We start from the raw sequence: 27205 nt of genomic DNA, 5'->3' as shown, positions 1-27205 counted from the left end.
TGGACCTACAGCCTGATAGCTGTTTATGTCTAGACCTACAGCCTGATAGCTGTTTATGTCTGGACCTACAGCCTGATAGCTGTTTATGTCTGGACCTAGAGCCTGATAGCTGTTTATGTCTGGACCTACAGGCCCTGTCTGATAGCTGTTTATGTCTGGACCTACAGCCTGATAGCTGTTTATGTCTGGACCTACAGCCTGATAGCTGTTTATGTCTGGACCTACAGCCCCTGTCTGATAGCTGTTTATGTCTGGACCTACAGCCTGATAGCTTTTTGTGTCTGGACCTACAGCCTCTGTCTGATAGCTGTTTATGTCTGGACCTACAGCCCCTGTCTGATAGCTGTTTATGTCTGGACCTACAGCCTGATAGCTGTTTATGTCTGGACCTACAGCCTGATAGCTGTTTATGTCTGGACCTACAGCCTCTGTCTGATAGCTGTTTATGTCTGGACCTACAGCCCCTGTCTGATAGCTGTTTATGTCTGGACCTACAGCCTGATAGCTGTTTATGTCTGGACCTATAGCCTGATAGCTTTTTGTGTCTGGACCTACAGCCTCTGCCTGATAGCTGTTTATGTCTGGACCTACAGCCTGATAGCTGTTTATGTCTGGACCTACAGCCTGATAGCTGTTTATGTCTGGACCTACAGCCTCTGCCTGATAGCTGAACCTACAGCCCCTGCCTGATAGCTGAACCTACAGCCCCTGCCTGATAGCTGGACCTACAGCCCCTACACACACACACGATCTCATCAACTCACTGCTCTGCAACCAGACTGCAGACAAACAAACAAACACAGACACACAGACACAGACACACACACACATATACCCATCTACCAGTGGAGGTAAAAGACTTGCTGTGGTCCCATTTTGCACCCAGCTCCTTGTCTCACGATCGTCTCAACAACAAAAAAAGCAGCTGCAGGTTTCTCTTTGATTTCTTTCTCTGGTATTTTCTTTTGATAGATGGAAGAAGAAGGAGAAGAAGAAAGAAAACCCCTTCTGCCGCACCACCTTTCCTCTTCTAGTGGGCTGAGAGGAGACGTGGCGTTTAATGTTAGAGGACTGGTGTGAGAACTGACGGCAAACAGACAGACAGACGGGTCCTCTGCTTCTATCTGTTGTTGTGGTGGTCCAGGTGTTACATACTTACATATCAGACCTGTCGTAGATAGACCAGACACTGATACACAAACACCTGTGGGCCTTGCATGAATTCCAGACTGCCAGTCTAGAGTCTACAATAGGCGCCTACACTTCACAGGTGATTGTGGTCAGCATCCAGCATGTGGCACGGCGGCTGTGAGAAGAGACTCCAGCACCATCTTGAATGCAGCTGTGGTCAAAGCTGAAGTACATCTAGGTGAATGTTGTTATTTCTATCGTATACCAAGTTTGTTTTTGTAAGATGAAAGCCTGTTGGATATCAGGTGAGTTGCCACTGTCAACTCTTCATTTGTTGTTGAAGACAATACATCAAGTTTATTTTATATAGCCCTTCGTACATCAGCTAATATCTCGAAGTGCTGTACAGAAACCCAGCCTAAAACCCCCAAACAGCAAGCAATGCAGGTGTAGAAGCACCTGTTGTACATCAACTTATTCACTTTGGTAGATGCAGTCTCATTTAAACAGATAAATTGAACCATTCTTTAACTTGACAGTTATGCGTGATGGACAATGTAATACACATTTTAAAGTGTACTTTAAAGTGTACAACGCTTCCCAAACCAGGCCTTTGTAGTTCAGAGTTGTGGGGATTGTAGTTTGTTCCACAGTTGCGTGACGCACCCGGAAGTAACGTGTTAATGAAGAGAGGTCACTTTGATTCAGTTTTGTAATGTTTTGATTCAGCAACACTGCTGATAATTATGGAAGCAACCAAAGCAGGTATTGTAATGGACAATATGTTGAGTATCATTTTCCTATGTCGCTCTTACGGCATTGGTATAGTTGTAAAGCATCTATAGAAAAGTGTGTGGTCATACGCACATCTTTAAAAACATAACGTTAGGTTCTGAGCTAACGAAGTCTAGTGAAGAACAAGAAGGCCTGCGCCCCGTTAAAGCTCCCAATTCACCGTTTTACTGACAACGTTTCGGTCCGACACGGATCTTCGTCGAATCGAAACGTTGTCAGTAATTGGGAGCTTCAACAGTGTGCGGGGCCTTCTTGTTCTTTACTAGTTATAAAGCATGCTAGCACTAGCAGTTAGACGTCGCTAGCCAGGGCTAGCTAAGCTGGCTTCAGTAGAATCAGCATGCCATTCAATTGGCTAGCTAACTATCACAGTAAGCAAGTGTCGTAGCCGATTAAACTTCATCTTTAAACTGAGTTTATTCATATACAAGTGACGTAGCTGTCATTTGGATATTTAGCGAGCTAGCTACCTCGACTTATTTTAGATTGTTTTCTGACATACTAGCTAATTTATCTATCATACTTCTAATCTTCGACGTTCATTGTTTGCGTGCTCAGAAACAACTGGGTTAGCTAGATGTTGTTAGCTCTATAGTTACCCAGCGTCTACTGTGTCTGTTTAGCTAGCTAGCTAGTTTGATGGATATGCTAAGCGCTAATATATAAGCCCTAATACAGCAGGATAACTATGACTGATGTGTGTGTGTGTTGTGTTCCAGAGGAGCCTTTCCTGAGGCATGTGGAGACGGATGTACTCATCCCCAAGATGATGAGGGAGAAAGCCAAGGAGCTCTGTGCTGAAAAGGTTACAGGTGAATATCTGAGATTAATAAAAACTTGTGTTAGCTAACCTGAACAAATGCTTAGGCTTTAGGTCAGCGGGCTGACAGCCTTGTGGCACCCAGGATATATGGGCTGGAACCCAAGATGGTCACAGAGATACAGTTGAAGTCAGAGGTTTGCATACACCTTAGACAAATGCATTTAAACTCAGTTTTTCACAATTCCTGACATTTAATCCTAGTAAAAATTCCCTGTTTTAGGCCAGTTAGGATCACCACTTTATTTTAAGAATGTGACATGTCAGAATAATAGTAGTGATTTATTTCAGCTTTTATTTCTTTCATCACATTCACAGTGGGTCAGATGTTTACATACACTCAATTAGTATTTGGTAGCATTGCCTTTTAAATTGTTTAACTTGGGTCAAACGTTTCGGGTAGCCTTCCACAAGCTTCCCACAATAAGTTGGGTGAATTTTGGCCCATTCCTCCTGACAGAGCTGGTGTAACGGAGTCAGGTTTGTAGGCCTCCTTGCTCGCACACGCTTTTTCAGTTCTGCCCACACATTTTCTATAGGATTGAGGTCAGGGCTTTGTGATGGACACTCCAATACCTTGACTTTGTTGCCCTTAAGCCATCTTGCCACAACTTTGGAAGTATGCTTGGGGTCATTGTCCATTGGAAGACCCATTTTTGACCAAGCTTTAACTTCCTGACTGATGTCTTGAGATGTTGCTTCAATATATCCACATAATTTTCCTACCTCATGATGCCATCTATTTTGTGAAGTGCACCAGTCCCTCCTGCAGCAAAGCACCCCCACAACATGATGCTGCCACCCCCGTGCTTCACGGTTGGGATGGTGTTCTTTGGCTTGCAAGCCTCCCCCTTTTTCCTCCAAACATAACGATGGTCATTATGGCCAAACAGTTCTATTTTTGTTTCATCAGACCAGAGGACATTTCTCCAAAAAGTACGATCTTTGTCCCCATGTGCAGTTGCAACCCGTAGTGTGGCTTTTTTTATGGCTGTTTTGGAGCAGTGGCTTCTTCCTTGCTGAGCGGCCTTTCAGTTTATGTCGATATGGGAATCGTTTTACAGTGGCTATAGATACTTTTGTACCTGTTTCCTTCAGCATCTTCACAAGGTCCTTTGCTGTTGTTCTGGGATTGATTTCCACTTTTTGCTCCAAAGTACGTTATTCTCTAGGAGACAGAACGCGTCTCCTTCCTAAGCGGTATGACGGCTGCGTGGTCCCATGGTGTTTATACTTGCGTACTATTGTCTGTACAGATGAACGTGGTACCTTCAGGCGTTTGGAAATTGCTCCCAAGGATGAACCAGACTTGTGGAGGTCTACAATTTTTTTTCTGAGGTCTTGACTGATTTCTTTAGATTTTCCCATGATGTCAAGCAAAGAGGCACAGAGTTTGAAGGTAGGCCTTGAAATACATCCACAGGTACACCTCCAATTGACTCAAATGATGTCAATTAGCCTATCAGAAGCTTTTAAAGCCATAACATAATTTTCTGGAATTTTCCAAGCTGTTTAAAGGCACAGTCAACTTAGTGTATGTAAACTGCTGACCCACTGGAATTGTGATACAGTGAATTATAAGTGAAATAATCTGTCTGTGAACAATTGTTGGAAAAATGACTTGTGTCATGCACAAAGTAGATGTCCTAACCGACTTGCCAAAACTGAAGTTTGTTAACAAGAAATTTGTGGAGCGGTTGAAAAACGAGTTTTAATGACTCCAACCTAAGTGTATGTAAACTTCCGGCTTCAACTGTATATCCAAAGTTCACCTCCGCTGTTCACACACATTGTCGGGTTGCTGAGGGGTCTATGCACCTTCCCAGTTACAATCTCAAGCAAAGGCCCTATTAAAGCCCTGAGCCATGACAGGGTATTAATGGATACCTCGCCCGTTGCGTATCTCTGTGTTTCTCTGTTGCGTTGATCTGGCTGTCACGCCCTGTCTGAAAACCAGTCAGAAGTAGATGACCCGATGAAGGGGAAAAAGACCGTCAAGGCATTTTCTATCTCGATCAAACCTGATCTGGTGGTTAAATATGAATATCCCTCTTGATACAATTAACTTCCTCTTTTCTGTCCCCAACGCCCTTTTTTTTTTATTGCAGTGTTTATGCTAACTTTATTATAAGGAGTGTAGACATCTGATTGTGTTATAGCTCAACGTGTAGGCCTAACAGAAACTTGGCAAAATGTTCTCTATTTTACAGGAAGATACTTGTAACAGACTACAGTTAAATGTTGAATGGTAACATCTCTAAATTCACTTTATGTTGCTGCCATCAGCGTTTTTATTTATTTTTGAAATCTTACGGAGTCTCCGGCCGCTGCTGTAATGTTGTTGCAGGGCAGTTCCACGGCAACGGAATGACACTCACATTTTTCACTTTAAAATGTGTGTCAAACAAAAAAAAACAATGATTGTAAAGTTAAACAAACCATACAACTTGATGCATAAAGACTACTTTTAACAATTTACACCAATTTTATTTTTATTTTTACACATTTTCTTGAAGAACAGTCCAGATGCACCATTTTGGCACGGCACCAGCCGCACAAACCATCATTCTGTTTCCAAAATGTACATCTGCACTGTTCAAGTAAATGTGTTTTTTCTGTAAAATGTTCCTGGAAAAATTGTTAAAAGTAATTGTGCATAGAGTTGTATTGTTTTAAGTTAGCAGTCATTGTTTTTTGTTGTTGTTGTCTGGCGTCCATTTTCAAGTGAAAACGTCTCTGCATCATTCTGTCACGATGGGATTGCCCAACAGCAACTCGTGGTGTTGCATAGGTGCTTCGGGTTGTGGTTAGGCCTAAAGCCTGTCCTCTTTATCCTCTGAGGCTGCACGCCCGCTGCTGCTGCTCGCCCAGAGAGACACAGCCCTCGAGGTGACAGGGCTGTGGAAATCCCCTTCTGGTCTCGTCTCTGCCCCCTCCTTTTCACACCTCCAGCCCTAGCTGCTGTATTGCCTGCATACTACTCTATTTGTATTACTGCTGTTTGCAGGGTGCTGTTTGCTCTGGCTCTGTCCTGGCTCTGACCTGTGTGTTTGTGCATTAGTGTATGTTATGTAATGTTGTTTAGTTAAATGAAGTTCCATAAAACATCTGTCAGAGACGGTGCGTTTTCTTGGTGTTTTACTCTGATCAGAGACGGTGTGTTTTCTTGGTGTTTACTCTGATCAGAGACGGTGTGTTTTCTTGGTGTTTTACTCTGATCAGAGACGGTGTGTTTTCTTGGTGTTTTACTCTGATCAGAGACGGTGTGTTTTCTTGGTGTTTACTCTGATCAGAGACGGTGTGTTTACTCTGATCAGAGACGGTGTGTTTTCTTGGTGTTTACTCTGATCAGAGACGGTGTGTTTACTCTGATCAGAGACGATGCGTTTTCTTGGTGTTTACTCTGATCAGAGACGGTGTGTTTACTCTGATCAGAGACGGTGTGTTTACTCTGATCAGAGACGGTGTGTTTTCTTGGTGTTTACTCTGATCAGAGACGGTGTGTTTACTCTGATCAGAGACGGTGTGTTTACTCTGATCAGAGACGGTGTGTTTTCTTGGTGTTTACTCTGATCAGAGACGGTGTGTTTACTCTGATCAGAGACGGTGTGTTTACTCTGATCAGAGACGGTGTGTTTTCTTGGTGTTTTACTCTGATCAGAGACGGTGTGTTTTCTTGGTGTTTTACTCTGATCAGAGACGGTGTGTTTTCTCGGTGTTTACTCTGATCAGAGACGGTGTGTTTACTCTGATCAGAGACGGTGTGTTTTCTTGGTGTTTACTCTGATCAGAGACGGTGTGTTTACTCTGATCAGAGACGATGCGTTTTCTTGGTGTTTACTCTGATCAGAGACGGTGTGTTTACTCTGATCAGAGACGGTGTGTTTACTCTGATCAGAGACGGTGTGTTTTCTTGGTGTTTACTCTGATCAGAGACGGTGTGTTTACTCTGATCAGAGACGGTGTGTTTACTCTGATCAGAGACGGTGTGTTTTCTTGGTGTTTATTCTGATCAGAGACGGTGTGTTTACTCTGATCAGAGACGGTGTGTTTTCTTGGTGTTTTACTCTGATCAGAGACGGTGTGTTTTCTTGGTGTTTTACTCTGATCAGAGACGGTGTGTTTTCTCGGTGTTTACTCTGATCAGAGACGGTGTGTTTACTCTGATCAGAGACGGTGTGTTTTCTTGGTGTTTACTCTGATCAGAGACGGTGCGTTTTCTTGGTTTTTACTCTGATCAGAGACGGTGTGTTTTCTTGGTGTTTACTCTGATCAGAGACGGTGTGTTTTCTTGGTTTTTACTCTGATCAGAGACGGTGTGTTTTCTTGGTGTTTTACTCTGATCAGAGACGGTGTGTTTTCTTGGTGTTTACTCTGATCAGAGACGGTGTGTTTTCTTGGTGTTTTACTCTGATCAGAGACGGTGTGTTTTCTTGGTGTTTACTCTGATCAGAGACGGTGTGTTTTCTTGGTGTTTTACTCTGATCAGAGACGGTGTGTTTTCTTGGTGTTTTACTCTGATCAGAGACGGTGCGTTTTCTTGGTGTTTACTCTGATCAGAGACGGTGTGTTTACTCTGATCAGAGACGGTGTGTTTACCCTGATCAGAGACGGTGTGTTTTCTTGGTTTTTACTCTGATCAGAGACGGTGTGTTTTCTTGGTTTTTACTCTGATCAGAGACGGTGTGTTTTCTTGGTGTTTTACTCTGATCAGAGACGGTGTGTTTTCTTGGTGTTTTACTCTGATCAGAGACGGTGTGTTTTCTTGGTTTTTACTCTGATCAGAGACGGTGTGTTTTCTTGGTGTTTTACTCTGATCAGAGACGGTGTGTTTTCTTGGTGTTTTACTCTGATCAGAGACGGTGCGTTTTCTTGGTGTTTACTCTGATCAGAGACGGTGTGTTTACTCTGATCAGAGATGGTGTGTTTACCCTGATCAGAGACGGTGTGTTTTCTTGGTGTTTACTTTGATCAGAGACGGTGTGTTTTCTTGGTTTTTACTCTGATCAGAGACGGTGTGTTTTCTTGGTGTTTACTCTGATCAGAGACGGTGTGTTTTCTTGGTGTTTACTCTGATCAGAGACGGTGTGTTTTCTTGGTGTTTACTCTGATCAGAGACGGTGTGTTTTCTTGGTGTTTACTCTGATCAGAGACGGTGTGTTTACTCTGATCTGACGAAGACCCGTAGTGCAGAAGCTTCTTTCTCCACTAGTCTACCAGAATGACATCACCTCTCCAAACCCATGCCCTGCCCTTTTCTAAGACACGTGTCCTTACTACGGCACTGATTGGATCAGCTACTTCAGAACAGTCACATGTGTCCTTACTACGGGACCTGATTGGATCAGCTACTTCAGAACAGTCACATGTGTCCTTACTACGGCACTGATTGGATCAGCTACTTCAGAACAGTCACATGTGTCCTTACTACGGCACTGATTGGATCAGCTACTTCAGAACAGTCACATGTGTCCTTACTACGGGGCCTGATTGGATCAGCTACTTCAGAACAGTCACGTGTCCTTACTACGGCACTGATTGGATCAGCTACTTCAGAACAGTCACATGTGTCCTTACTACGGCACTGATTGGATCAGCGACTTCAGAACAGTCACATGTATCCTTACTATGGCACTGATTGGATCAGCTACTTCAGAACAGTCACACGTGTCCTTACTACGGCACTGATTGGATCAGCTACTTCAGAACAGTCAGCTCACCGTATCTCATCATCACATAGATGATTATGTAGAGTTGATTGATGTCAGTTTTGTCTGGGGACTCAGATTAGGAGATTATAATTTTAGTGGGGGGGGGGGGTGTTGTGATAATCCCTCACTAGTCCATACCTCCTCATGAAGGCCCCTTCCTCTCACTACCACGTAGTCTCTAGTGGAGATCACTGGATAATGGGCCGCGTGGCACCCTATTCCCTAATGGGTCCTGGGTAAAAGTAGTGCACTATGTAGGGAATAGGGTGCCATTGGGTCATGGTCTAAAGTAGTGCACTATGTAGGGAATAGGGTGCCATTGGGTCCTGGTCTAAAGTAGTGCACTATATAGGGAATAGGGTGTCAGTTGGGAGGCTGCCTCTGAGATCACTGTCACTGTGTTGGTTGACTACTGATGTGTGATGGGATACCAGAGGCAGTGTCAGACCCCCAGTACAGTCCTCTGAGATCACTGTGTTGGGTGATGGGATACCAGAGACAGTGTCAGGCCCCCAGTACAGTCCTCTGAGGTCACTGTGTTGGGTGATGGGATACCAGAGACAGTGTCAGGCCCCCAGTACAGTCCTCTGAGGTCACTGTGTTGGGTGATGGGATACCAGAGACAGTGTCAGGCCCCCAGTACAGTCCTCTGAGGTCACTGTGTTGGGTGATGGGATACCAGAGGCAGTGTCAGGCCCCCAGTACAGTCCTCTGAGGTCACTGTGTTGGGTAACTACTGATGTGTGATGGGATACCAGAGGCAGTGTCAGACCCCCAGTACAGTCCTCTGAGGTCACTGTGTTGGGTAACTACTGATGTGTGATGGGATACCAGAGGCAGTGTCAGACCCCCAGTACAGTCCTCTGAGATCACTGTGTTGGGTGATGGGATACCAGAGGCAGTGTCAGGCCCCCAGTACAGTCCTCTGAGATCACTGTGATGGGTGACTACTGATGTGTGATGGGATACCAGAGGCAGTGTCAGACCCCCAGTACAGTCCTCTGAGATCACTGTGATGGGTGATGGGATACCAGAGGCAGTGTCAGGCCCCCAGTACAGTCCTCTGAGATCACTGTGTTGGGTGAGTACTGATGTGTGATGGGATACCAGAGACAGTGTCAGGCCCCCAGTACAGTCCTCTGAGGTCACTGTGTTGGGTGATGGGAGACCAGAGACAGTGTCAGGCCCCCAGTACAGTCCTCTGAGGTCACTGTGTTGGGTGAGTACTGATGGGTGATGGGATACCAGAGGCAGTGTCAGGCCCCCAGTACAGTCCTCTGAGATCACTGTGTTGGGTAACTACTGATGTGTGATGGGATACCAGAGGCAGTGTCAGACCCCCAGTACAGTCCTCTGAGATCACTGTGTTGGGTGATGGGATACCAGAGACAGTGTCAGGCCCCCAGTACAGTCCTCTGAGATCACTGTGATGGGTGATGGGATACCAGAGGCAGTGTCAGACCCCCAGTACAGTCCTCTGAGGTCACTGTGTTGGGTGAGTACTGATGTGTGATGGGATACCAGAGGCAGTGTCAGGCCCCCAGTACAGTCCTCTGAGATCACTGTGTTGGGTGATGGGATACCAGAGACAGTGTCAGACCCCCAGTACAGTCCTCTGAGGTCACTGTGTTGGGTGAGTACTGATGTGTGATGGGATACCAGAGGCAGTGTCAGGCCCCCAGTACAGTCCTCTGAGATCACTGTGTTGGGTAACTACTGATGTGTGATGGGATACCAGAGGCAGTGTCAGACCCCCAGTACAGTCCTCTGAGATCACTGTGTTGGGTGATGGGATACCAGAGACAGTGTCAGGCCCCCAGTACAGTCCTCTGAGATCACTGTGTTGGGTGATGGGATACCAGAGACAGTGTCAGGCCCCCAGTACAGTCCTCTGAGATCACTGTGTTGGGTGATGGGATACCAGAGGCGGTGTCAGGCCCCCAGTACAGTCCTCTGAGGTCACTGTTGGGTGATGGGATACCAGAGACGGTGTCAGGCCCCCAGTACAGTCCTCTGAGGTCACTGTTGGGTGATGGGATACCAGAGACAGTGTCAGGCCCCCAGTACAGTCCTCTGAGATCACTGTGTTGGGTGATGGGATACCAGAGACAGTGTCAGGCCCCCCAGTACAGTCCTCTGAGATCACTGTGTTGGGTGATGGGATACCAGAGGCGGTGTCAGGCCCCCAGTACAGTCCTCTGAGGTCACTGTTGGGTGATGGGATACCAGAGACAGTGTCAGACCCCCAGTACAGTCCTCTGAGGTCACTGTGTTGGGTAACTACTGATGTGTGATGGGATACCAGAGGCGGTGTCAGGCCCCCAGTACAGTCCTCTGAGGTCACTGTTGGGTGATGGGATACCAGAGACAGTGTCAGGCCCCCAGTACAGTCCTCTGTATTTCTGTTCTGCTGATTTACATTAGTCACACTGTTCTGCCTCGTCAAATTGCTTCTGCAGGTTTTTCTGCATTCTGATGAAAGCACTTCGTCGTCGTGGTGATAATCACGCTGATCATAACAGGGAGATTATTAGGATGAGTTTTCATCCCAAACGCTGCCCTATTCTCTATACAGTGTACTGCTGTTGAGCAGGGCCCTGGTCAACAACAAAAAGTAGTGCACTTCGTAGGGGTTAGGATACATTGTCATTTTGGGATGCATTCCATTGTTGTTTATGAGACGCTGGAGACGGGGGACGGGGACGAGGACGGGGGGGGGGGGGAGAGAGGCTAATTAAAGTCAGCCAAAGACCTGGCTAACAGCGTGAAGAGACGAGGCCAGGATCCTTCTGCACCTCTTTAGCACCACCAACACAATGGCACCTTTTCATCCACAACACCTTGATACCAGTTAAAGGATTGACAGGAAAAATATATATATTTATCTCTGTAGTCTAATGGCCAACTCCCTCTTTGTATGATTCACCTTGCACTCAGATGTTTGGTCAGGGTCTCAACTGCTTGGACAAACATCATGTCTTTTTTATGAAATGGTTAGAAAAGGAGAATCCTTGTTAAGTCGACCATCTCAGCCCTAAATGTGTCTTCTACGGTCTAACTAAAAGAGACACACAGAGTTCTGTATGTTATTCAGAGTTACTATAGACCTCGTTGGTTTACAGAGTTACTATAGACCTCGTTGGTTTACAGAGTTACTATAGACCTCGTTGGTTTACAGAGTTACTATAGACCTCGTTGGTTTACAGAGTTACTATAGACCTCGTTGGTTTACAGAGTTACTATAGACCTCGTTGGTTTACAGAGTTACTATAGACCTCGTTGGTTTACAGAGTTACTATAGACCTCGTTGGTTTACAGAGTTACTATAGACCTCGTTGGTTTACAGAGTTACTATAGACCTCGTTGGTTTACAGACTAACTATAGACCTCGTTGGTTTACAGACTAACTATAGACCTCGTTGGTTTACAGAGTTACTATAGACCTCGTTGGTTTACAGAGTTACTATAGACCTCGTTGGTTTACAGAGTTCTGTATGTTATTCAGAGTTACTATAGACCTCGTTGGTTTACAGAGTTACTATAGACCTCGTTGGTTTACAGAGTTACTATAGACCTCGTTGGTTTACAGAGTTACTATAGACCTCGTTGGTTTACAGAGTTACTATAGACCTCGTTGGTTTACAGAGTTACTATAGACCTCGTTGGTTTACAGAGTTACTATAGACCTCGTTGGTTTACAGAGTTACTATAGACCTCGTTGGTTTACAGAGTTACTATAGACCTCGTTGGTTTACAGACTAACTATAGACCTCGTTGGTTTACAGACTAACTATAGACCTCGTTGGTTTACAGAGTTACTATAGACCTCGTTGGTTTACAGAGTTACTATAGACCTCGTTGGTTTACAGAGTTCTGTATGTTATTCAGAGTTACTATAGACCTCGTTGGTTTACAGAGTTACTATAGACCTCGTTGGTTTACAGAGTTACTATAGACCTCGTTGGTTTACAGAGTTACTATAGACCTCGTTGGTTTACAGAGTTACTATAGACCTCGTTGGTTTACAGAGTTACTATAGACCTCGTTGGTTTACAGAGTTCTGTATGTTATTTAGAGTAACTATAGACCTCGTTGGTTTACAGAGTTACTATAGACCTCGTTGGTTTACAGAGTTACTATAGACCTCGTTGGTTTACAGACTAACTATAGACCTCGTTGGTTTACAGAGTTCTGTATATTATTTAGAGTTACTATAGACCTCGTTGGTTTACAGAGTTACTATAGACCTCGTTGGTTTACAGAGTTCTGTATGTTATTTAGAGTAACTATAGACCTCGTTGGTTTACAGAGTTACTATAGACCTCGTTGGATTACAGAGTTACTATAGACCTCGTTGGTTTACAGAGTAACTGTAGACCTCGTTGGTTTACAGAGTTACTATAGACCTCGTTGGTTTACAGAGTTACTATAGACCTCGTTGGTTTACAGAGTTACTATAGACCTCGTTGGTTTACAGAGTTACTATAGACCTCGTTGGTTTACAGAGTTACTATAGACCTCGTTGGTTTACAGAGTAACTGTAGGCCTTGTTGGTTTACAGAGTAACTGTAGGCCTCGTTGGTTTACAGAGTTACTATAGACCTCGTTGGTTTACAGAGTTACTATAGACCTCGTTGGTTTACAGAGTAACTGTAGACCTCGTTGGTTTACAGAGTTCTGTATGTTATTCAGAGTAACTATAGACCTCGTTGGTTTACAGAGTAACTATAGACCTCGTTGGTTTACAGAGTTACTATAGACCTCGTTGGTTTACAGAGTTCTGTATGTTATTCAGACTACCTATAGATCATTAGTGTTGAGCAATTAACGTCCATTTCCTATTTCTTCCGGTTATTAAACAACTACTTGACCGATGTCGTTTCAATTACTTGAATTCCATTTAGTTCGTTTTTTTTGGGGAGCCCAAATCATTCATGAGAGAAATCAGAGAAATCAAGTCAATAACGATGTGGGGAAGCGCTGGGTTGAAGGGAGTTGTAGTTTCCATAAGTAAATATTCAACCTAGTTCAGCGCAGAAACGTGATAATGAACTACACTGAACAAAACATATAAGCGCAACATGTAAATTTTGTGCAAAAATTGGTTTACATCCCTGCCAGGGAGCATTTCTCCTTTGCCAAGATAATCCGTCCACCTAACAGATGTGGCATATTGTGCTGGGGACAATAAAAGGCCACTCAAAAATGTGCAGTTTTGTCAAACAACACAATGCCATGTTGAGGGAGCACGCAATTGGCATGCTGACTGCAGGAATGTCCACCAGAGCTGTTGCCAGAGGCTTGAATGTTAATTTCTCTACCATAAGCCACCTCCAATGTCGTTTTAGACATTTTGGCAGTTACGTCCAACCGGACTAAAAATCACAGACCAGGTGTAACCACTCCATCCCAGGGATCGTCTGAGACCAGCCACCGGGACAGCTGATGAAACTCAGGAGTATTTCTGTCTGTCATAAAGCTCTTTTTGGGGGGGGGGGGGGGACTCATTCTGATTGGCTGGTTTCCTTATATGAACTGTAACTTGGTTAAAATCTTTAAATTGTTGCGTTTTATATTTTTTGCTCAGTGTATAATGACCATAAACCATTGCACCATTTTTTTATGACACAGAGACGGATCAAAGAGGTGAAGCGAGACGTTTCACTCTTCACTAAAATCTGTCCAAAATTAATCCCAATGCGTTAAAATGATCTTATTTTTGGACCTAAGCTTGTCGCCCGCCTTTGGGACAAACACTCCCATTTTGTTAGGGCAGCGATATGAGTATTACGCCTGCTACGTTAAATACACACAGACCGCATAGACCACATGGGGCGGCAGGGTAGCCTAGTGGTTAGAGCGTTGGACTAGTAACCGAAAGGTCGCAAGATTGAATCCCCAAGCTGACACGGTACAAATCTGTCGTTCTGCCACTGAACAAGGCAGTTAACAGTTAACTAGGCCGTCATTGAAAATAAGAATTAGTTCTTAACTGACTTGCCTAGTTAAATAAAGGTTAAATAAAGGTTAAATAAAATGACAGAGGACTGTACACAACTAGGAGAGGGAGTAGAGACAGTTAGTGCTTTATCTTCTGTTGAAGAACTAGTCAAAAAAAAATTACATTTACATTTTAGTCATTTAGCAGACGCTCTTATCCAGAGCGACTTACAGTAGAGTGCATACATTTTATTACATACATTTTTATTACATTTTACATACTGAGACAAGGATATCCCTACCGGCCAAACCCTCCCTAACCCGGACGACGCTATGCCAATTGTGCGTCGCCCCACGGACCTCCCGGTTGCGGCCGGCTGCGACAGAGCCTGGGCGCGAACCCAGAGACTCTGGTGGCGCAGCTAGCACTGCGATGCAGGGCCCTAGACCACTGCGCCACCCGGGAGGTTGGCGCAAATGATTTGAGCAGACCGCTCTGCAGTGTACTTAGGCACGCTAGCTAAATAGGATGACTTAGGCCTCTCCTCTGTATGAATAGAAAGCCCTATTGACTCAGTATGGGGAGCACTGGGCGCTAGATGGCCTGGCTGGCTGCTTCTGCCTGAGCAGAGATCAGATAACCAACCTCATAAAGCACTATTCTACATGTAATGGCCTCTCCTCTGTATGAATAGAAAGCCCTATTGACTCAGTATGGGGAGCACTGGGCGCTAGATGGCCTGGCTGGCTGCTTCTGCCTGAGCAGAGATCAGATAACCAACCTCATAAAGCACTATTCTACATGTATGGCCTCTCCTCTGTATGAATAGAAAGCCCTATTGACTCAGCACTATTCTACATGTAATGGCCTCTCCTCTGTATGAATTGAAAGCCCTATTGACTCAGCACTATTCTACATGCATGGCCTCTCCTCTGTATGAATAGAAAGCCCTATTGACTCAGCACTATTCTACATGTAATGGCCTCTCCTCTGTATGAATTGAAAGCCCTATTGACTCAGCACTATTCTACATGCATGGCCTCTCCTCTGTATGAATAGAAAGCCCTATTGACTCAGCACTATTCTACATGTAATGGCCTCTCCTCTGTATGAATTGAAAGCCCTATTGACTCAGCACTATTCTACATGCATGGCCTCTCCTCTGTATGAATTGAAAGCCCTATTGACTCAGCACTATTCTACATGCATGGCCTCTCCTCTGTATGAATAGAAAGCCCTATTGACTCAGCACTATTCTACATGTAATGGCCTCTCCTCTGTATGAATTGAAAGCCCTATTGACTCAGCACTATTCTACATGCATGGCCTCTCCTCTGTATGAATTGAAAGCCCTATTGACTCAGCACTATTCTACATGCATGGCCTCTCCTCTGTATGAATTGAAAGCCCTATTGACTCAGCACTATTCTACATGTAATGGCCTCTCCTCTGTATGAACAGAAAGCCCTATTGACTCAGCACTATTCTACATGTAATGGCCTCTCCTCTGTATGAATAGTTTAGATTGCTTTTCCATTCATATTAATAGCCAGATGGGCCTGGTCTGTGTGAAGGACATCGTTATAATGGACCATACCAGCCAGATGGTTACACTGGTGCCAATGTGGACAGAAACACCAACCACAAGTATGAATACATATGATGGAGTCTCTCTTTTTAACTTCAGCCTGGCGGTAGAGGAAGCATTGGTGCTGTGGTAAGATAAGAGGCCTGTCAGTACTCACTACGGTAGTATCTACGTTCACCAGGCTTGTCACCGTGTGGCAGAGATGCCTAGCAGAGACAGTATGGTTGGCTTTCCCCTCTCTCTCCTCTCAGCCTGTGGCTACACTCAGATTGGCGAGAGAGGGGGACAGATTTGAAAGAGACATGACTTGTTTAGACTGGGGCTCTTATCCTGGCTGCCTTTAAAAAAAAGTCCCTGTCAGTGGTGATGTACTGGTTAAATCTGTCTCCTTCCATTTATCTGGTTTCAGCGTTCAACCACTGCTGTAGAGAGACTGGCTTTCTGATGGTGTTAATGTACTGGTTAAATCTGTCTCCTTCCATCTATCTGGTTTCAGCGTTCAACCACTGCTGTAGAGAGACTGGCTTTCTGATGGTGTTAATGTACTGGTTAAATCTGTCTCCCATCTATCTGGTTTCAGCGTTCAACCACTGCTGTAAAGAGACTGGCTTCCTGATGGTGTTCAAGTGTCGTGATGAGAACGCTGCCCTGAAGGAGTGTCTCACCGTACAGTGAGTCAACTAACTCACACCTCATGTCATCAATAAGGCTTCATAAAACATCTCTTTTATTTACAGTTTAAAACACATAGATTTATTTCATGTTTTATAACCATTTAACAAATTATATATTTTATATATTTTTTTCTGGTATATTCTTCATACTAGTTCTGACTCAGTGTTCTAATGATAACTGTTCTTCATACTGACTCAGTGCTCTAATGATAACTGTTCTTCATACTAGTTCTGACTCAGTGCTCTAATGATAACTGTTCTTCATACTGACTTAGTGTTCTAATGATAACTGTTCTTCATACTGACTCAGTGCTCTAATGATAACTGTTCTTCATACTGACTCAGTGTTCTAATGATAACTGTTCTTCATACTAGTTCTGACTCAGTGCTCTAATGATAACTGTTCTTCATACTAGTTCTGACTCAGTGCTCTAATGATAACTGTTCTTCATACTGACTCAGTGTTCTAATGATAACTGTTCTTCATACTGACTCAGTGTTCTGATGATAACTGTTCTTCATACTAGTTCTGACTCAGTGCTCTAATGATAACTGTTCTTCATACTGACTCAGTGTTCTGATGATAACTGTTCTTCATACTAGTTCTGACTCAGTGCTCTAATGATAACTGTTCTTCATACTAGTTCTGACTCAGTGCTCTAATGATAACTGTTCTTCATACTGACTCAGTGTTCTAATGATAACTGTTCTTCATACTGACTCAGTGTTCTAATGATAACTGTTCTTCATATTAGTTCTGACTCAGTGTTCTAATGATAACTGTTCTTCATATTAGTTCTGACTCAGTGTTCTAATGATAACTGTTCTTCATACTAGTTCTGACTCAGTGCTCTAATGATAACTGTTCTTCATACTAGTTCTGACTCAGTGCTCTAATGATAACTGTTCTTCATACTGACTCAGTGTTCTAATGATAACTGTTCTTCATATTAGTTCTGACTCAGTGTTCTAATGATAACTGTTCTTCATATTAGTTCTGACTCAGTGTTCTAATGATAACTGTTCTTCATATTAGTTCTGACTCGGTGTTCTAATGATAACTGTTCTTCATACTAGTTCTGACTCAGTGTTCTAATGATAACTGTTCTTCATACTGACTCAGTGTTCTAATGATAACTGTTCTTCATACTGACTCAGTGTTCTGATGATAACTGTTCTTCATACTAGTTCTGACTCAGTGTTCTAATGATAACTGTTCTTCATACTGACTCAGTGTTCTAATGATAACTGTTCTTCATACTGACTCAGTGTTCTGATGATAACTGTTCTTCATACTAGTTCTGACTCAGTGTTCTGATGATAACTGTTCTTCATACTGACTCAGTGTTCTAATGATAACTGTTCTTCATACTAGTTCTGACTCAGTGTTCTAATGATAACTGTTCTTCATACTGACTCAGTGTTCTAATGATAACTGTTCTTCATACTGACTCAGTGTTCTGATGATAACTGTTCTTCATACTAGTTCTGACTCAGTGCTCTAATGATAACTGTTCTTCATACTAGTTCTGACTCAGTGTTCTGATGATAACTGTTCTTCATACTAGTTCTGACTCAGTGTTCTAATGATAACTGTTCTTCATACTAGTTCTGACTCAGTGTTCTAATGATAACTGTTCTTCATACTAGTTCTGACTCAGTGTTCTAATGATAACTGTTCTTCATACTGACTCAGTGTTCTAATGATAACTGTTCTTCATACTGACTCAGTGTTCTAATGATAACTGTTCTTCATACTAGTTCTGACTCAGTGTTCTAATGATAACTGTTCTTCATACTGACTCAGTGTTCTAATGATAACTGTTCTTCATACTAGTTCTGACTCAGTGTTCTAATGATAACTGTTCTTCATACTAGTTCTGACTCAGTGCTCTAATGATAACTGTTCTTCATACTAGTTCTGACTCAGTGTTCTAATGATAACTGTTCTTCATACTGACTCAGTGTTCTAATGATAACTGTTCTTCATACTGACTCAGTGTTCTAATGATAACTGTTCTTCATACTGACTCAGTGCTCTAATGATAACTGTTCTTCATACTAGTTCTGACTCAGTGTTCTAATGATAACTGTTCTTCATACTGACTCAGTGCTCTAATGATAACTGTTCTTCATACTAGTTCTGACTCAGTGTTCTAATGATAACTGTTCTTCATTCTGACTCAGTGCTCTAATGATAACTGTTCTTCATACTAGTTCTGACTCAGTGCTCTAATGATAACTGTTCTTCATACTAGTTCTGACTCAGTGCTCTAATGATAACTGTTCTTCATACTGACTCAGTGCTCTAATGATAACTGTTCTTCATACTAGTTCTGACTCAGTGTTCTAATGATAACTGTTCTTCATACTAGTTCTGACTCAGTGTTCTAATGATAACTGTTCTTCATACTGACTCAGTGCTCTAATGATAACTGTTCTTCATACTAGTTCTGACTCAGTGCTCTATTGATAACTGTCTTCTGAACACCACTGTCTGTCTCTGTCTCTCAGCTACAGAGACTCAGCATTCTTCGAGGAGTGCAAGCAGGAGTACATCAAGGAGAAGCTGGAGTTCCAGAGGACAGGGGTGGCGGCTAAGAACCGCTCACAAAAACTACCAACCAGCATGTAGAATGCCAATTGACCCCTGACCCCTGAACACGTTGCCATGTTGCTTCCACCTATCCGATCCTCTCAGATCTACAGGAGTGGTTAGGTAGCGGGGGTTAGGGGTCACGAGGGTGGCAGGGGGAGTGAGTGCTACTCACGGGGCTTTACAGTGTGTGTATTGTACATCAGGTTGGGATGCTCATTGCCCCTGCGGGAGGAACTAGATCAACGAAGGGGCAGGAGACAGGAGGACATCCTAGGCCCTAAGTGACCTGTGTAACGACTACGAGGCAGGTTGGCATGGTGTGTCTAAAGGCCTCCGTTCACCTGTTTGTAGGGAAAAGGAATCTCTTATACAAGATACGTGTCCTCAACAGAGAGACTCTGGTTGATCTGATCAAACAGCCCTGATGGAAAATCACACTGTTCCTCAACAGAGACACTCTGGTTGATCTGATCAAACAGCCCTGATGGAAAATCACACTGTTCCTCAACAGAGACACTCTGGTTGATCTGATCAAACAGTCAGGATGGAAAATCACACTGTTCCTCAACAGAGACACTCTGGTTGATCTGATCAAACAGTCAGGATGGAAAATCACACTGTTCCTCAACAGAGACACTCTGGTTGATCTGATCAAACAGCCCTGATGGAAAATCACACTGTTCCTCAACAGAGACACTCTGGTTGATCTGATCAAACAGCCCTGATGGAAAATCACACTGTTCCTCAACAGAGACACTCTGGTTGATCTGATCAAACAGTCAGGATGGAAAATCACACTGTTCCTCAACAGAGACACTCTGGTTGATCTGATCAAACAGTCAGGATGGAAAATCACACTGTTCCTCAACAGAGACACTCTGGTTGATCTGATCAAACAGCCCTGATGGATAATCACACTGTTCCTCAACAGAGACACTCTGGTTGATCTGATCAAACAGCCCTGATGGAAAATCACACTGTTCCTCAACAGAGACACTCTGGTTGATCTGATCAAACAGCCCTGATGGAAAATCACACTGTTCCTCAACAGAGACACTCTGGTTGATCTGATCAAACAGTCAGGATGGAAAATCACACTGTTCCTCAACAGAGACACTCTGGTTGATCTGATCAAACAGTCAGGATGGAAAATCACACTGTTCCTCAACAGAGACACTCTGGTTGATCTGATCAAACAGCCCTGATGGATAATCACACTGTTCCTCAACAGAGACACTCTGGTTGATCTGATCAAACAGCCCTGATGGAAAATCACACTGTTCCTCAACAGAGACACTCTGGTTGATCTGATCAAACAGCCCTGATGGAAAATCACACTGTTCCTCAACAGAGACACTCTGGTTGATCTGATCAAACAGCCCTGATGGATAATCACACTGTTCCTCAACAGAGACACTCTGGTTGATCTGATCAAACAGCCCTGATGGATAATCACACTGTTCCTCAACAGAGACACTCTGGTTGATCTGATCAAACAGCCCTGATGGAAAATCACACTGTTCCTCAACAGAGACACTCTGGTTGATCTGATCAAACAGCCCTGATGGAAAATCACACTGTTCCTCAACAGAGACACTCTGGTTGATCTGATCAAACAGTCAGGATGGAAAATCACACTGTTCCTCAACAGAGACACTCTGGTTGATCTGATCAAACAGCCCTGATGGAAAATCACACTGGTCCTCCTGTTTCAGAATGATCAGTAATGTTTGTGTTGTTGATGCTGTCTGTCTGCTCTTCAGTTTGTGTATATTTATGAAGAATTGTTTCTGTCGATGCTTTGGAAGTGTTTTCATGGTGAGCTTGTTAGCAACCAATACTGTCCAAAGTGAGATTGATTCCAACGATATAAGACCTGTCCAAAGGGAGATTGATTCCAACGATATAAGACCTGTCCAAAGGGAGATTGATTCCAACGATATAAGACCTGTCCAAAGGGAGATTGATTCCAACGATATAAGACCTGTCCAAAGGGAGATTGATTCCAACAATATAAGACCTGTCCAAAGGGAGATTGATTCCAACAATATAAGACCTGTCCAAAGGGAGATTGATTCCAACGATATAAGACCTGTCCAAAGTGAGATTGATTCCAACGATATAAGACCTGTCCAAAGGGAGATTGATTCCAACGATATAAGACCTGTCCAAAGGGAGATTGATTCCAACGATATAAGACCTGTCCAAAGGGAGATTGATTCCAACGATATAAGACCTGTCCAAAGGGAGATTGATTCCAACGATATAAGACCTGTCCAAAGGGAGATTGATTCCAACGATATAAGACCTGTCCAAAGGGAGATTGATTCCAACGATATAAGACCTGTCCAAAGTGAGATTGATTCCAACGATATAAGACCTGTCCAAAGTGAGATTGATTCCAACGATATAAGACCTGTCCAAAGTGAGATTGATTCCAACGATATAAGACCTGTCCAAAGGGAGATTGATTCCAACGATATAAGACCTGTCCAAAGTGAGATTGATTCCAACGATATAAGACCTGTCCAAAGGGAGATTGATTCCAACGATATAAGACCTGTCCAAAGGGAGATTGATTCCAACGATATAAGACCTGTCCAAAGTGAGATTGATTCCAACGATATAAGACCTGTCCAAAGGGAGATTGATTCCAACGATATAAGACCTGTCCAAAGGGAGATTGATTCCAACGATATAAGACCTGTCCAAAGGGAGATTGATTCCAACGATATAAGACCTGTCCAAAGGGAGATTGATTCCAACGATATAAGACCTGTCCAAAGGGAGATTGATTCCAACGATATAAGACCTGTCCAAAGGGAGATTGATTCCAACGATATAAGACCTGTCCAAAGGGAGATTGATTCCAACGATAAAAGACCTGTCCAAAGGGAGATTGATTCCAACGATATAAGACCTGTCCAAAGTGAGATTGATTCCAACGATATAAGACCTGTCCAAAGGGAGATTGATTCCAACGATATAAGACCTGTCCAAAGGGAGATTGATTCCAACGATATAAGACCTGTCCAAAGGGAGATTGATTCCAACGATATAAGACCTGTCCAAAGGGAGATTGATTCCAACGATATAAGACCAGTCCAAAGGGAGATTGATTCCAACGATATAAGACCTGTCCAAAGGGAGATTGATTCCAAAGATATAAGACCTGTCCAAAGGGAGATTGATTCCAACGATATAAGACCTGTCCAAAGTGAGATTGATTCCAACGATATAAGACCTGTCCAAAGGGAGATTGATTCCAACGATATAAGACCTGTCCAAAGGGAGATTGATTCCAACGATATAAGACCTGTCCAAAGTGAGATTGATTCCAACGATATAAGACCTGTCCAAAGGGAGATTGATTCCAACGATATAAGACCTGTCCAAAGTACATCAATAATATTCAAGGTGTTGACATCCTCCACAATGAGAATGTCCCGGATGGTTCCTAATTATACACGAGATTGATACTGCATAGAGGCTTTATCCCATCATTTAGGATTCACCGGTGAGTTGCCGTAACTACTAATGTGATGATTTATGGATTTATAGGTGAAGCATTATGGACAGAGTTGTTGTAAAAAGGTATAATTATATGACATTTGACTTGACATTGTGTTAAAGTACATATAAATAAAGACAAACAGATGTTCATAACCTCTCTGTGTTGTGACTTTATGCTTTTTTAAACCATACAGGTGTCACAACGATGACTTCCTGGTTCACAATCGCCCTTTTTCAAAGTCCCTTGAAATACCTATTTCAAGTCTTATTACTGAGTCACTTAGGCTTGTCACACATCCACACAGCCTTGATTTATACTGTTTGTGGTTCACTGACTGTCACCCATATCTCATCTACCTGTTTTATATTACATGTGTTAATCTCTATTCATGTTATTCATACAAGCCCGACGCTGTATGCTACAAGACGGGAATAGCAACACAGTGAGACGTGGCAGGGGACATTTCAGTGTTCAGCTGTCAAACAGTAGTCGCACAAGTGAGACAATTGTTCATGAAATATCACACACACAATATCTGCCCATCATAAGTATTCACCCCTCTTGGATTTCTTCACATTTGTGTTAAAAAAAAGTGGGATTAAAATGGATTTAATTGTTTTGTTTTTTTGTCAGTGATCTACACAAAATATTCCGGGAAAGTTAAATTCGGACTTTTTTTAATTTTACTGTTAATGAAGAAAAACCCCTAATATACCTTGATTGGATAACTATTCACTGCCCTGAGTCAATACACGTTAGAAACACGTTTAGCAGCGATTACAACTGGGAGTCTTTCTGGGAAAGTCTCTAAAGGTCCGATCTCGATTTAGGAATGTATGCCTTTCTTACACACAGTATTTATTTTTCAGTAGCATAACGTGCAGCACTCTGAATACATTTCATTCAACCGCTGAAAACCCTCCCACTCGGTGTCCAATAGACTTTTTTTCTCTCGTGGAGTTTTCAGTACATTTATCTTGGCCACCCTTTTTAAATACGGTGTGCAATTTAATTAGAATTTAGTTGACAGACACTACATGGAGAGAATGGGGTCAGAATATAGGAATCAAGGGAAAAAAATAGCCATCTATGCATATTCGCTTCCGTTTCAGGACCAACCTAGTAGATATAAAAATACTCTTGATCTTCAAGGTTATTTAGGCACATTTTAGGTTTAGGAAAGTATGCATGAATATATATATATATATATAAAACGGTTTGGAGAGCCTTTACGCACGAAATATGTTGATAAATAAAAAAAATTGTGGTTGAATTTATCCTGAAAGATGTCATATTCAAGTTTAATCCATAAAATATTGGAAGGTGGTGAAAGAGTGTACAATAGGGGTTGAACAATAGTCCTATAAATCTACCCTGATCCTCACTAATCATGGAATTGTAATGACCACGGCCCAGTCGTGGTGAACCGTGCGCCAGACTCCAGGTTTAACCTGCTACGCTACCCGGAGTACCATAATGATTCAAATAGACTACATGTCCCAAATATCCCAGATGTCCCTAATATCATCCACTAACTCTAGCGACGCCCAGGAACAATTTACAAGGACGTGACAGAGGATATAAATGTAAACGGAATGGAATGATTTAATAATAATCATGTATGTGGGTAATACTGACGTGGCTCTCGATATTCGCTCATATTTAACATGATACAAATTGTAAAATAAAACGGAGAAAAGCCCGGACATAATCAAGACATTCGAAAGCGCATACACAACTCGGCAGGTTCATCCCTACAGCACACAATAAATATTCTGACTAATGGCGAAGGTATTTATTATCCTATTTCACAGTGTAAAAGGGACCGCAATGCACGTGGTATGATTTTCAGTTAGGCTTCCATATGGCTGGTTTGAGTTTGAGTTTATTTTTTACAGGGACAGTGCACATTAATCAACGTTTCAGTAAAAGTGCCGGTTTTAGCCAGCCGGCTAATTTTCAACCGCAGTCCCTGGGTTTCACATTCGTCTCCAGGGATCATAAGGAAAAATAATCTTAAACAATTGCTATGTATATTTACAATCGCCTTCTCCAAATGGATTACTCATTTACCTAGGTTTTATCAATAGCTCTTATCAATTTATAAATTATTTATAAATTATGAATGAATTAAGTCAAGGTCAGAATATATATTTTTGTTGCTATCTGTAAAACATACTTCCGCTCATCTCTGTCACGTTCTGACCATAGTTCTTGTGTGTTTTACTTGTTTAGTGTTGGTCAGGACGTGAGCTGGGTGGGCATTCTATGTTGTGTGTCTAGTTTGTCCGTTTCTATGTTTGGCCTAATATGGTTCTCAATCAGAGGCAGGTGTTTTGTGTTGTCTCTGATTGGGAATCATATTTAGGTGGCTTGTTTTGTGTTGGGATTTTGTGGGTGGTTGTTTCCTGTCTTTGTGTTCGTTTCACCAGAGAGGACTGTTTCGGGTTTGCCACTTTTGTTATTTGTAAGTGTTCACGTCTCGTCTATTAAAACATGTTGAACACGAGCTACGCTAAGTCTCGGTCCGGTCCCTGCTACACCTCCTCTTCAGACGAAGAGGAGGAAGGCTGCCGTTACACTCTCATTTAAATCTCATGCTGTAATCATGCTTAAATTCAAGGTCAGAATATGCATAGAGAGAAAAGGCATAAAAGGGGAATTGCATTCCATTTAAGAGCTTAACTCGAGTCGGAACAGAATCGGAACTCATTAAGGAGTTTTGGACACCTGGATTGTGCAATATTTGCCCATTATTCTTTTCAAAATTCTTCAAGCTCTGTCAAGGTGTTGGGTATCATGGTTAGACAGCATTTTATAAGTCTTGCCATATATTTTCAAGCAGGTTTAAATCAAAACTGTAACTTGGCCACTCAGGAACATTCATGTCTTCTTGGTAAGGAACTCCAGTGTAGATTTGGCCTTGTGTTTTAGGTTATTGTCCTGCTGAAAGGTGAATTCATCTACCAGTGTCTGGTGGACAGCAGACTGAAGCCGGTTTTCCTCTTGGATTTTGTCTGTGCTTAGCTCATCCAAATTATTTTTATCCTGAAAAACTCCCTGTCTTAGCCGATGTAAAGCATACCCATAACATGATGCCGCCATCACCTTGCTTGAAAATAAGGAGGCAGTTACTCAGTGATGATGTGGATATTCCCCAAACATAAGACCAACAACTGTATTCCTTTGTGGAGTCACTACAATGTTGTTGATCCATCCTCTGTTTTCTCCCATCACAGCCATTGAACTATAGCTGTTTTAAAAATCATATGGGTCACAGAGTCAAGTGTTTTAAAAATCATATGGGTCACAGAGTCAAGTGTTTTAAAAATCATATGGGTCACAGTCAAGTGTTTTAAAAATCATATGGGTCACAGGGTCAAGTGTTTTAAAATCGTCACGATGACATCCCTGAGCAGTTTCCTTCGCGTCCTGCAGCTCAGAAGGATGACTATCGTTGTGTCTGGGTGACGTAATACATCATCCACAGAATAATGATTCACTTTGACCACACAGTGATTTGTTATTGGTCGACCAATCACTGTCCTTCTCTATGAGGCGTTTGAAAAGCTCCCTGGTCTTTGGAGTTTAATCTGTGCTTGAAATTCAACACTTGAATGAGGGACCTTCCAGATGTTGTATGTTGTATTATTTCAGACAGAGTGAGTCCATGTCATTTATGTGATTTGTTAAGCCAAATTTTACTCAAGTACTAATTGAGGCTTGCCTAAACAAAAGGGGGTGAATACTCAAGCAAGTAATATATGTTAGTTATAAAATGTGTATTCATTTGTAAATATATTTGTAGATTTATTTTTACTTTGACATTATGGAGTATTTTGTGTAGATCAATGATAAAAACAATTTAAAATCACAATTAAATCTGTATTATTAATCCTACATGGTAACACAACAAAATGGGAAGAAATACAAGGGGGGGGGGGGGGGTGAATACTTCTGATACCGGTCCCGTGTGGCTCAGTTGGTAGAGCATGGTGCTTGCAACGCCAGGGTTGTGGGTTCAATTCCCACGGGGGGACCAGGGTTCAATACCCACAGGGGGACCAGGATGAATATGTATGAACTTTCCAATTTGTAAGTCGCTCTGGATAAGAGCGTCTGCTAAATGACTTAAATGTAAATGATACCCACTGTACCTACAACTATGTGGAAAAACTGGAAATCACAGCTAGCCAATCAACAGTATCCATGATACACTAACTTTGTTCTTCTATCTGAGCCAGTCAGTCTATAACTGGAGATGTGGATGATGGGGTTCTGATGGGTTCTGGTCGGGTTCTGATGCCAAGACACAATCTGATCTCATGTCGCTCATGTAAAACAATTGATAGCTGATAAAATGACATGTCCGAATGAGAGATGACCAATATCATGTGATAGCTGATAAAATGATATGCCCGAATGAGAGATG

At 42.7% G+C, this 27205-nt stretch overlaps 1 protein-coding gene across 1 annotated transcript; it reads left to right on the top strand.

Moving 5' to 3' along the window:
* Nucleotides 1-1786: 1786 nt before the first annotated feature.
* Nucleotides 1787-22925, top strand: cmc1 (C-x(9)-C motif containing 1). The gene is made up of 4 exons (XM_055904929.1): nucleotides 1787-1896; nucleotides 2646-2738; nucleotides 16567-16657; nucleotides 19175-22925. Exons 1-4 carry the CDS (start codon nucleotides 1878-1880, stop codon nucleotides 19293-19295), a joined length of 324 nt encoding a protein of 107 aa, XP_055760904.1. The 5' UTR covers nucleotides 1787-1877; the 3' UTR covers nucleotides 19296-22925.
* The last annotated feature ends 4280 nt before the right edge of the window (nucleotides 22926-27205 follow it).

The sequence above is a fragment of the Salvelinus fontinalis genome, chromosome 38 (genome assembly GCF_029448725.1).
Source record: "Salvelinus fontinalis isolate EN_2023a chromosome 38, ASM2944872v1, whole genome shotgun sequence".
Lineage (NCBI taxonomy): Eukaryota > Metazoa > Chordata > Actinopteri > Salmoniformes > Salmonidae > Salvelinus > Salvelinus fontinalis.
This window is presented reverse-complemented; position numbering and strand designations above follow the sequence as displayed.

What these genes read in the sequence shown, in the direction of transcription:
- cmc1 (XM_055904929.1), top strand. An exon ending in CTGTGCTGAAAAGGTTACAG is followed by an intron (nt 2,739 to 16,566) that starts GTGAATATCTGA and finishes ATCTGGTTTCAG; the next exon opens with CGTTCAACCACTGCTGTAAA. An exon ending in AAGGAGTGTCTCACCGTACA is followed by an intron (nt 16,658 to 19,174) that starts GTGAGTCAACTA and finishes TCTGTCTCTCAG; the next exon opens with CTACAGAGACTCAGCATTCT.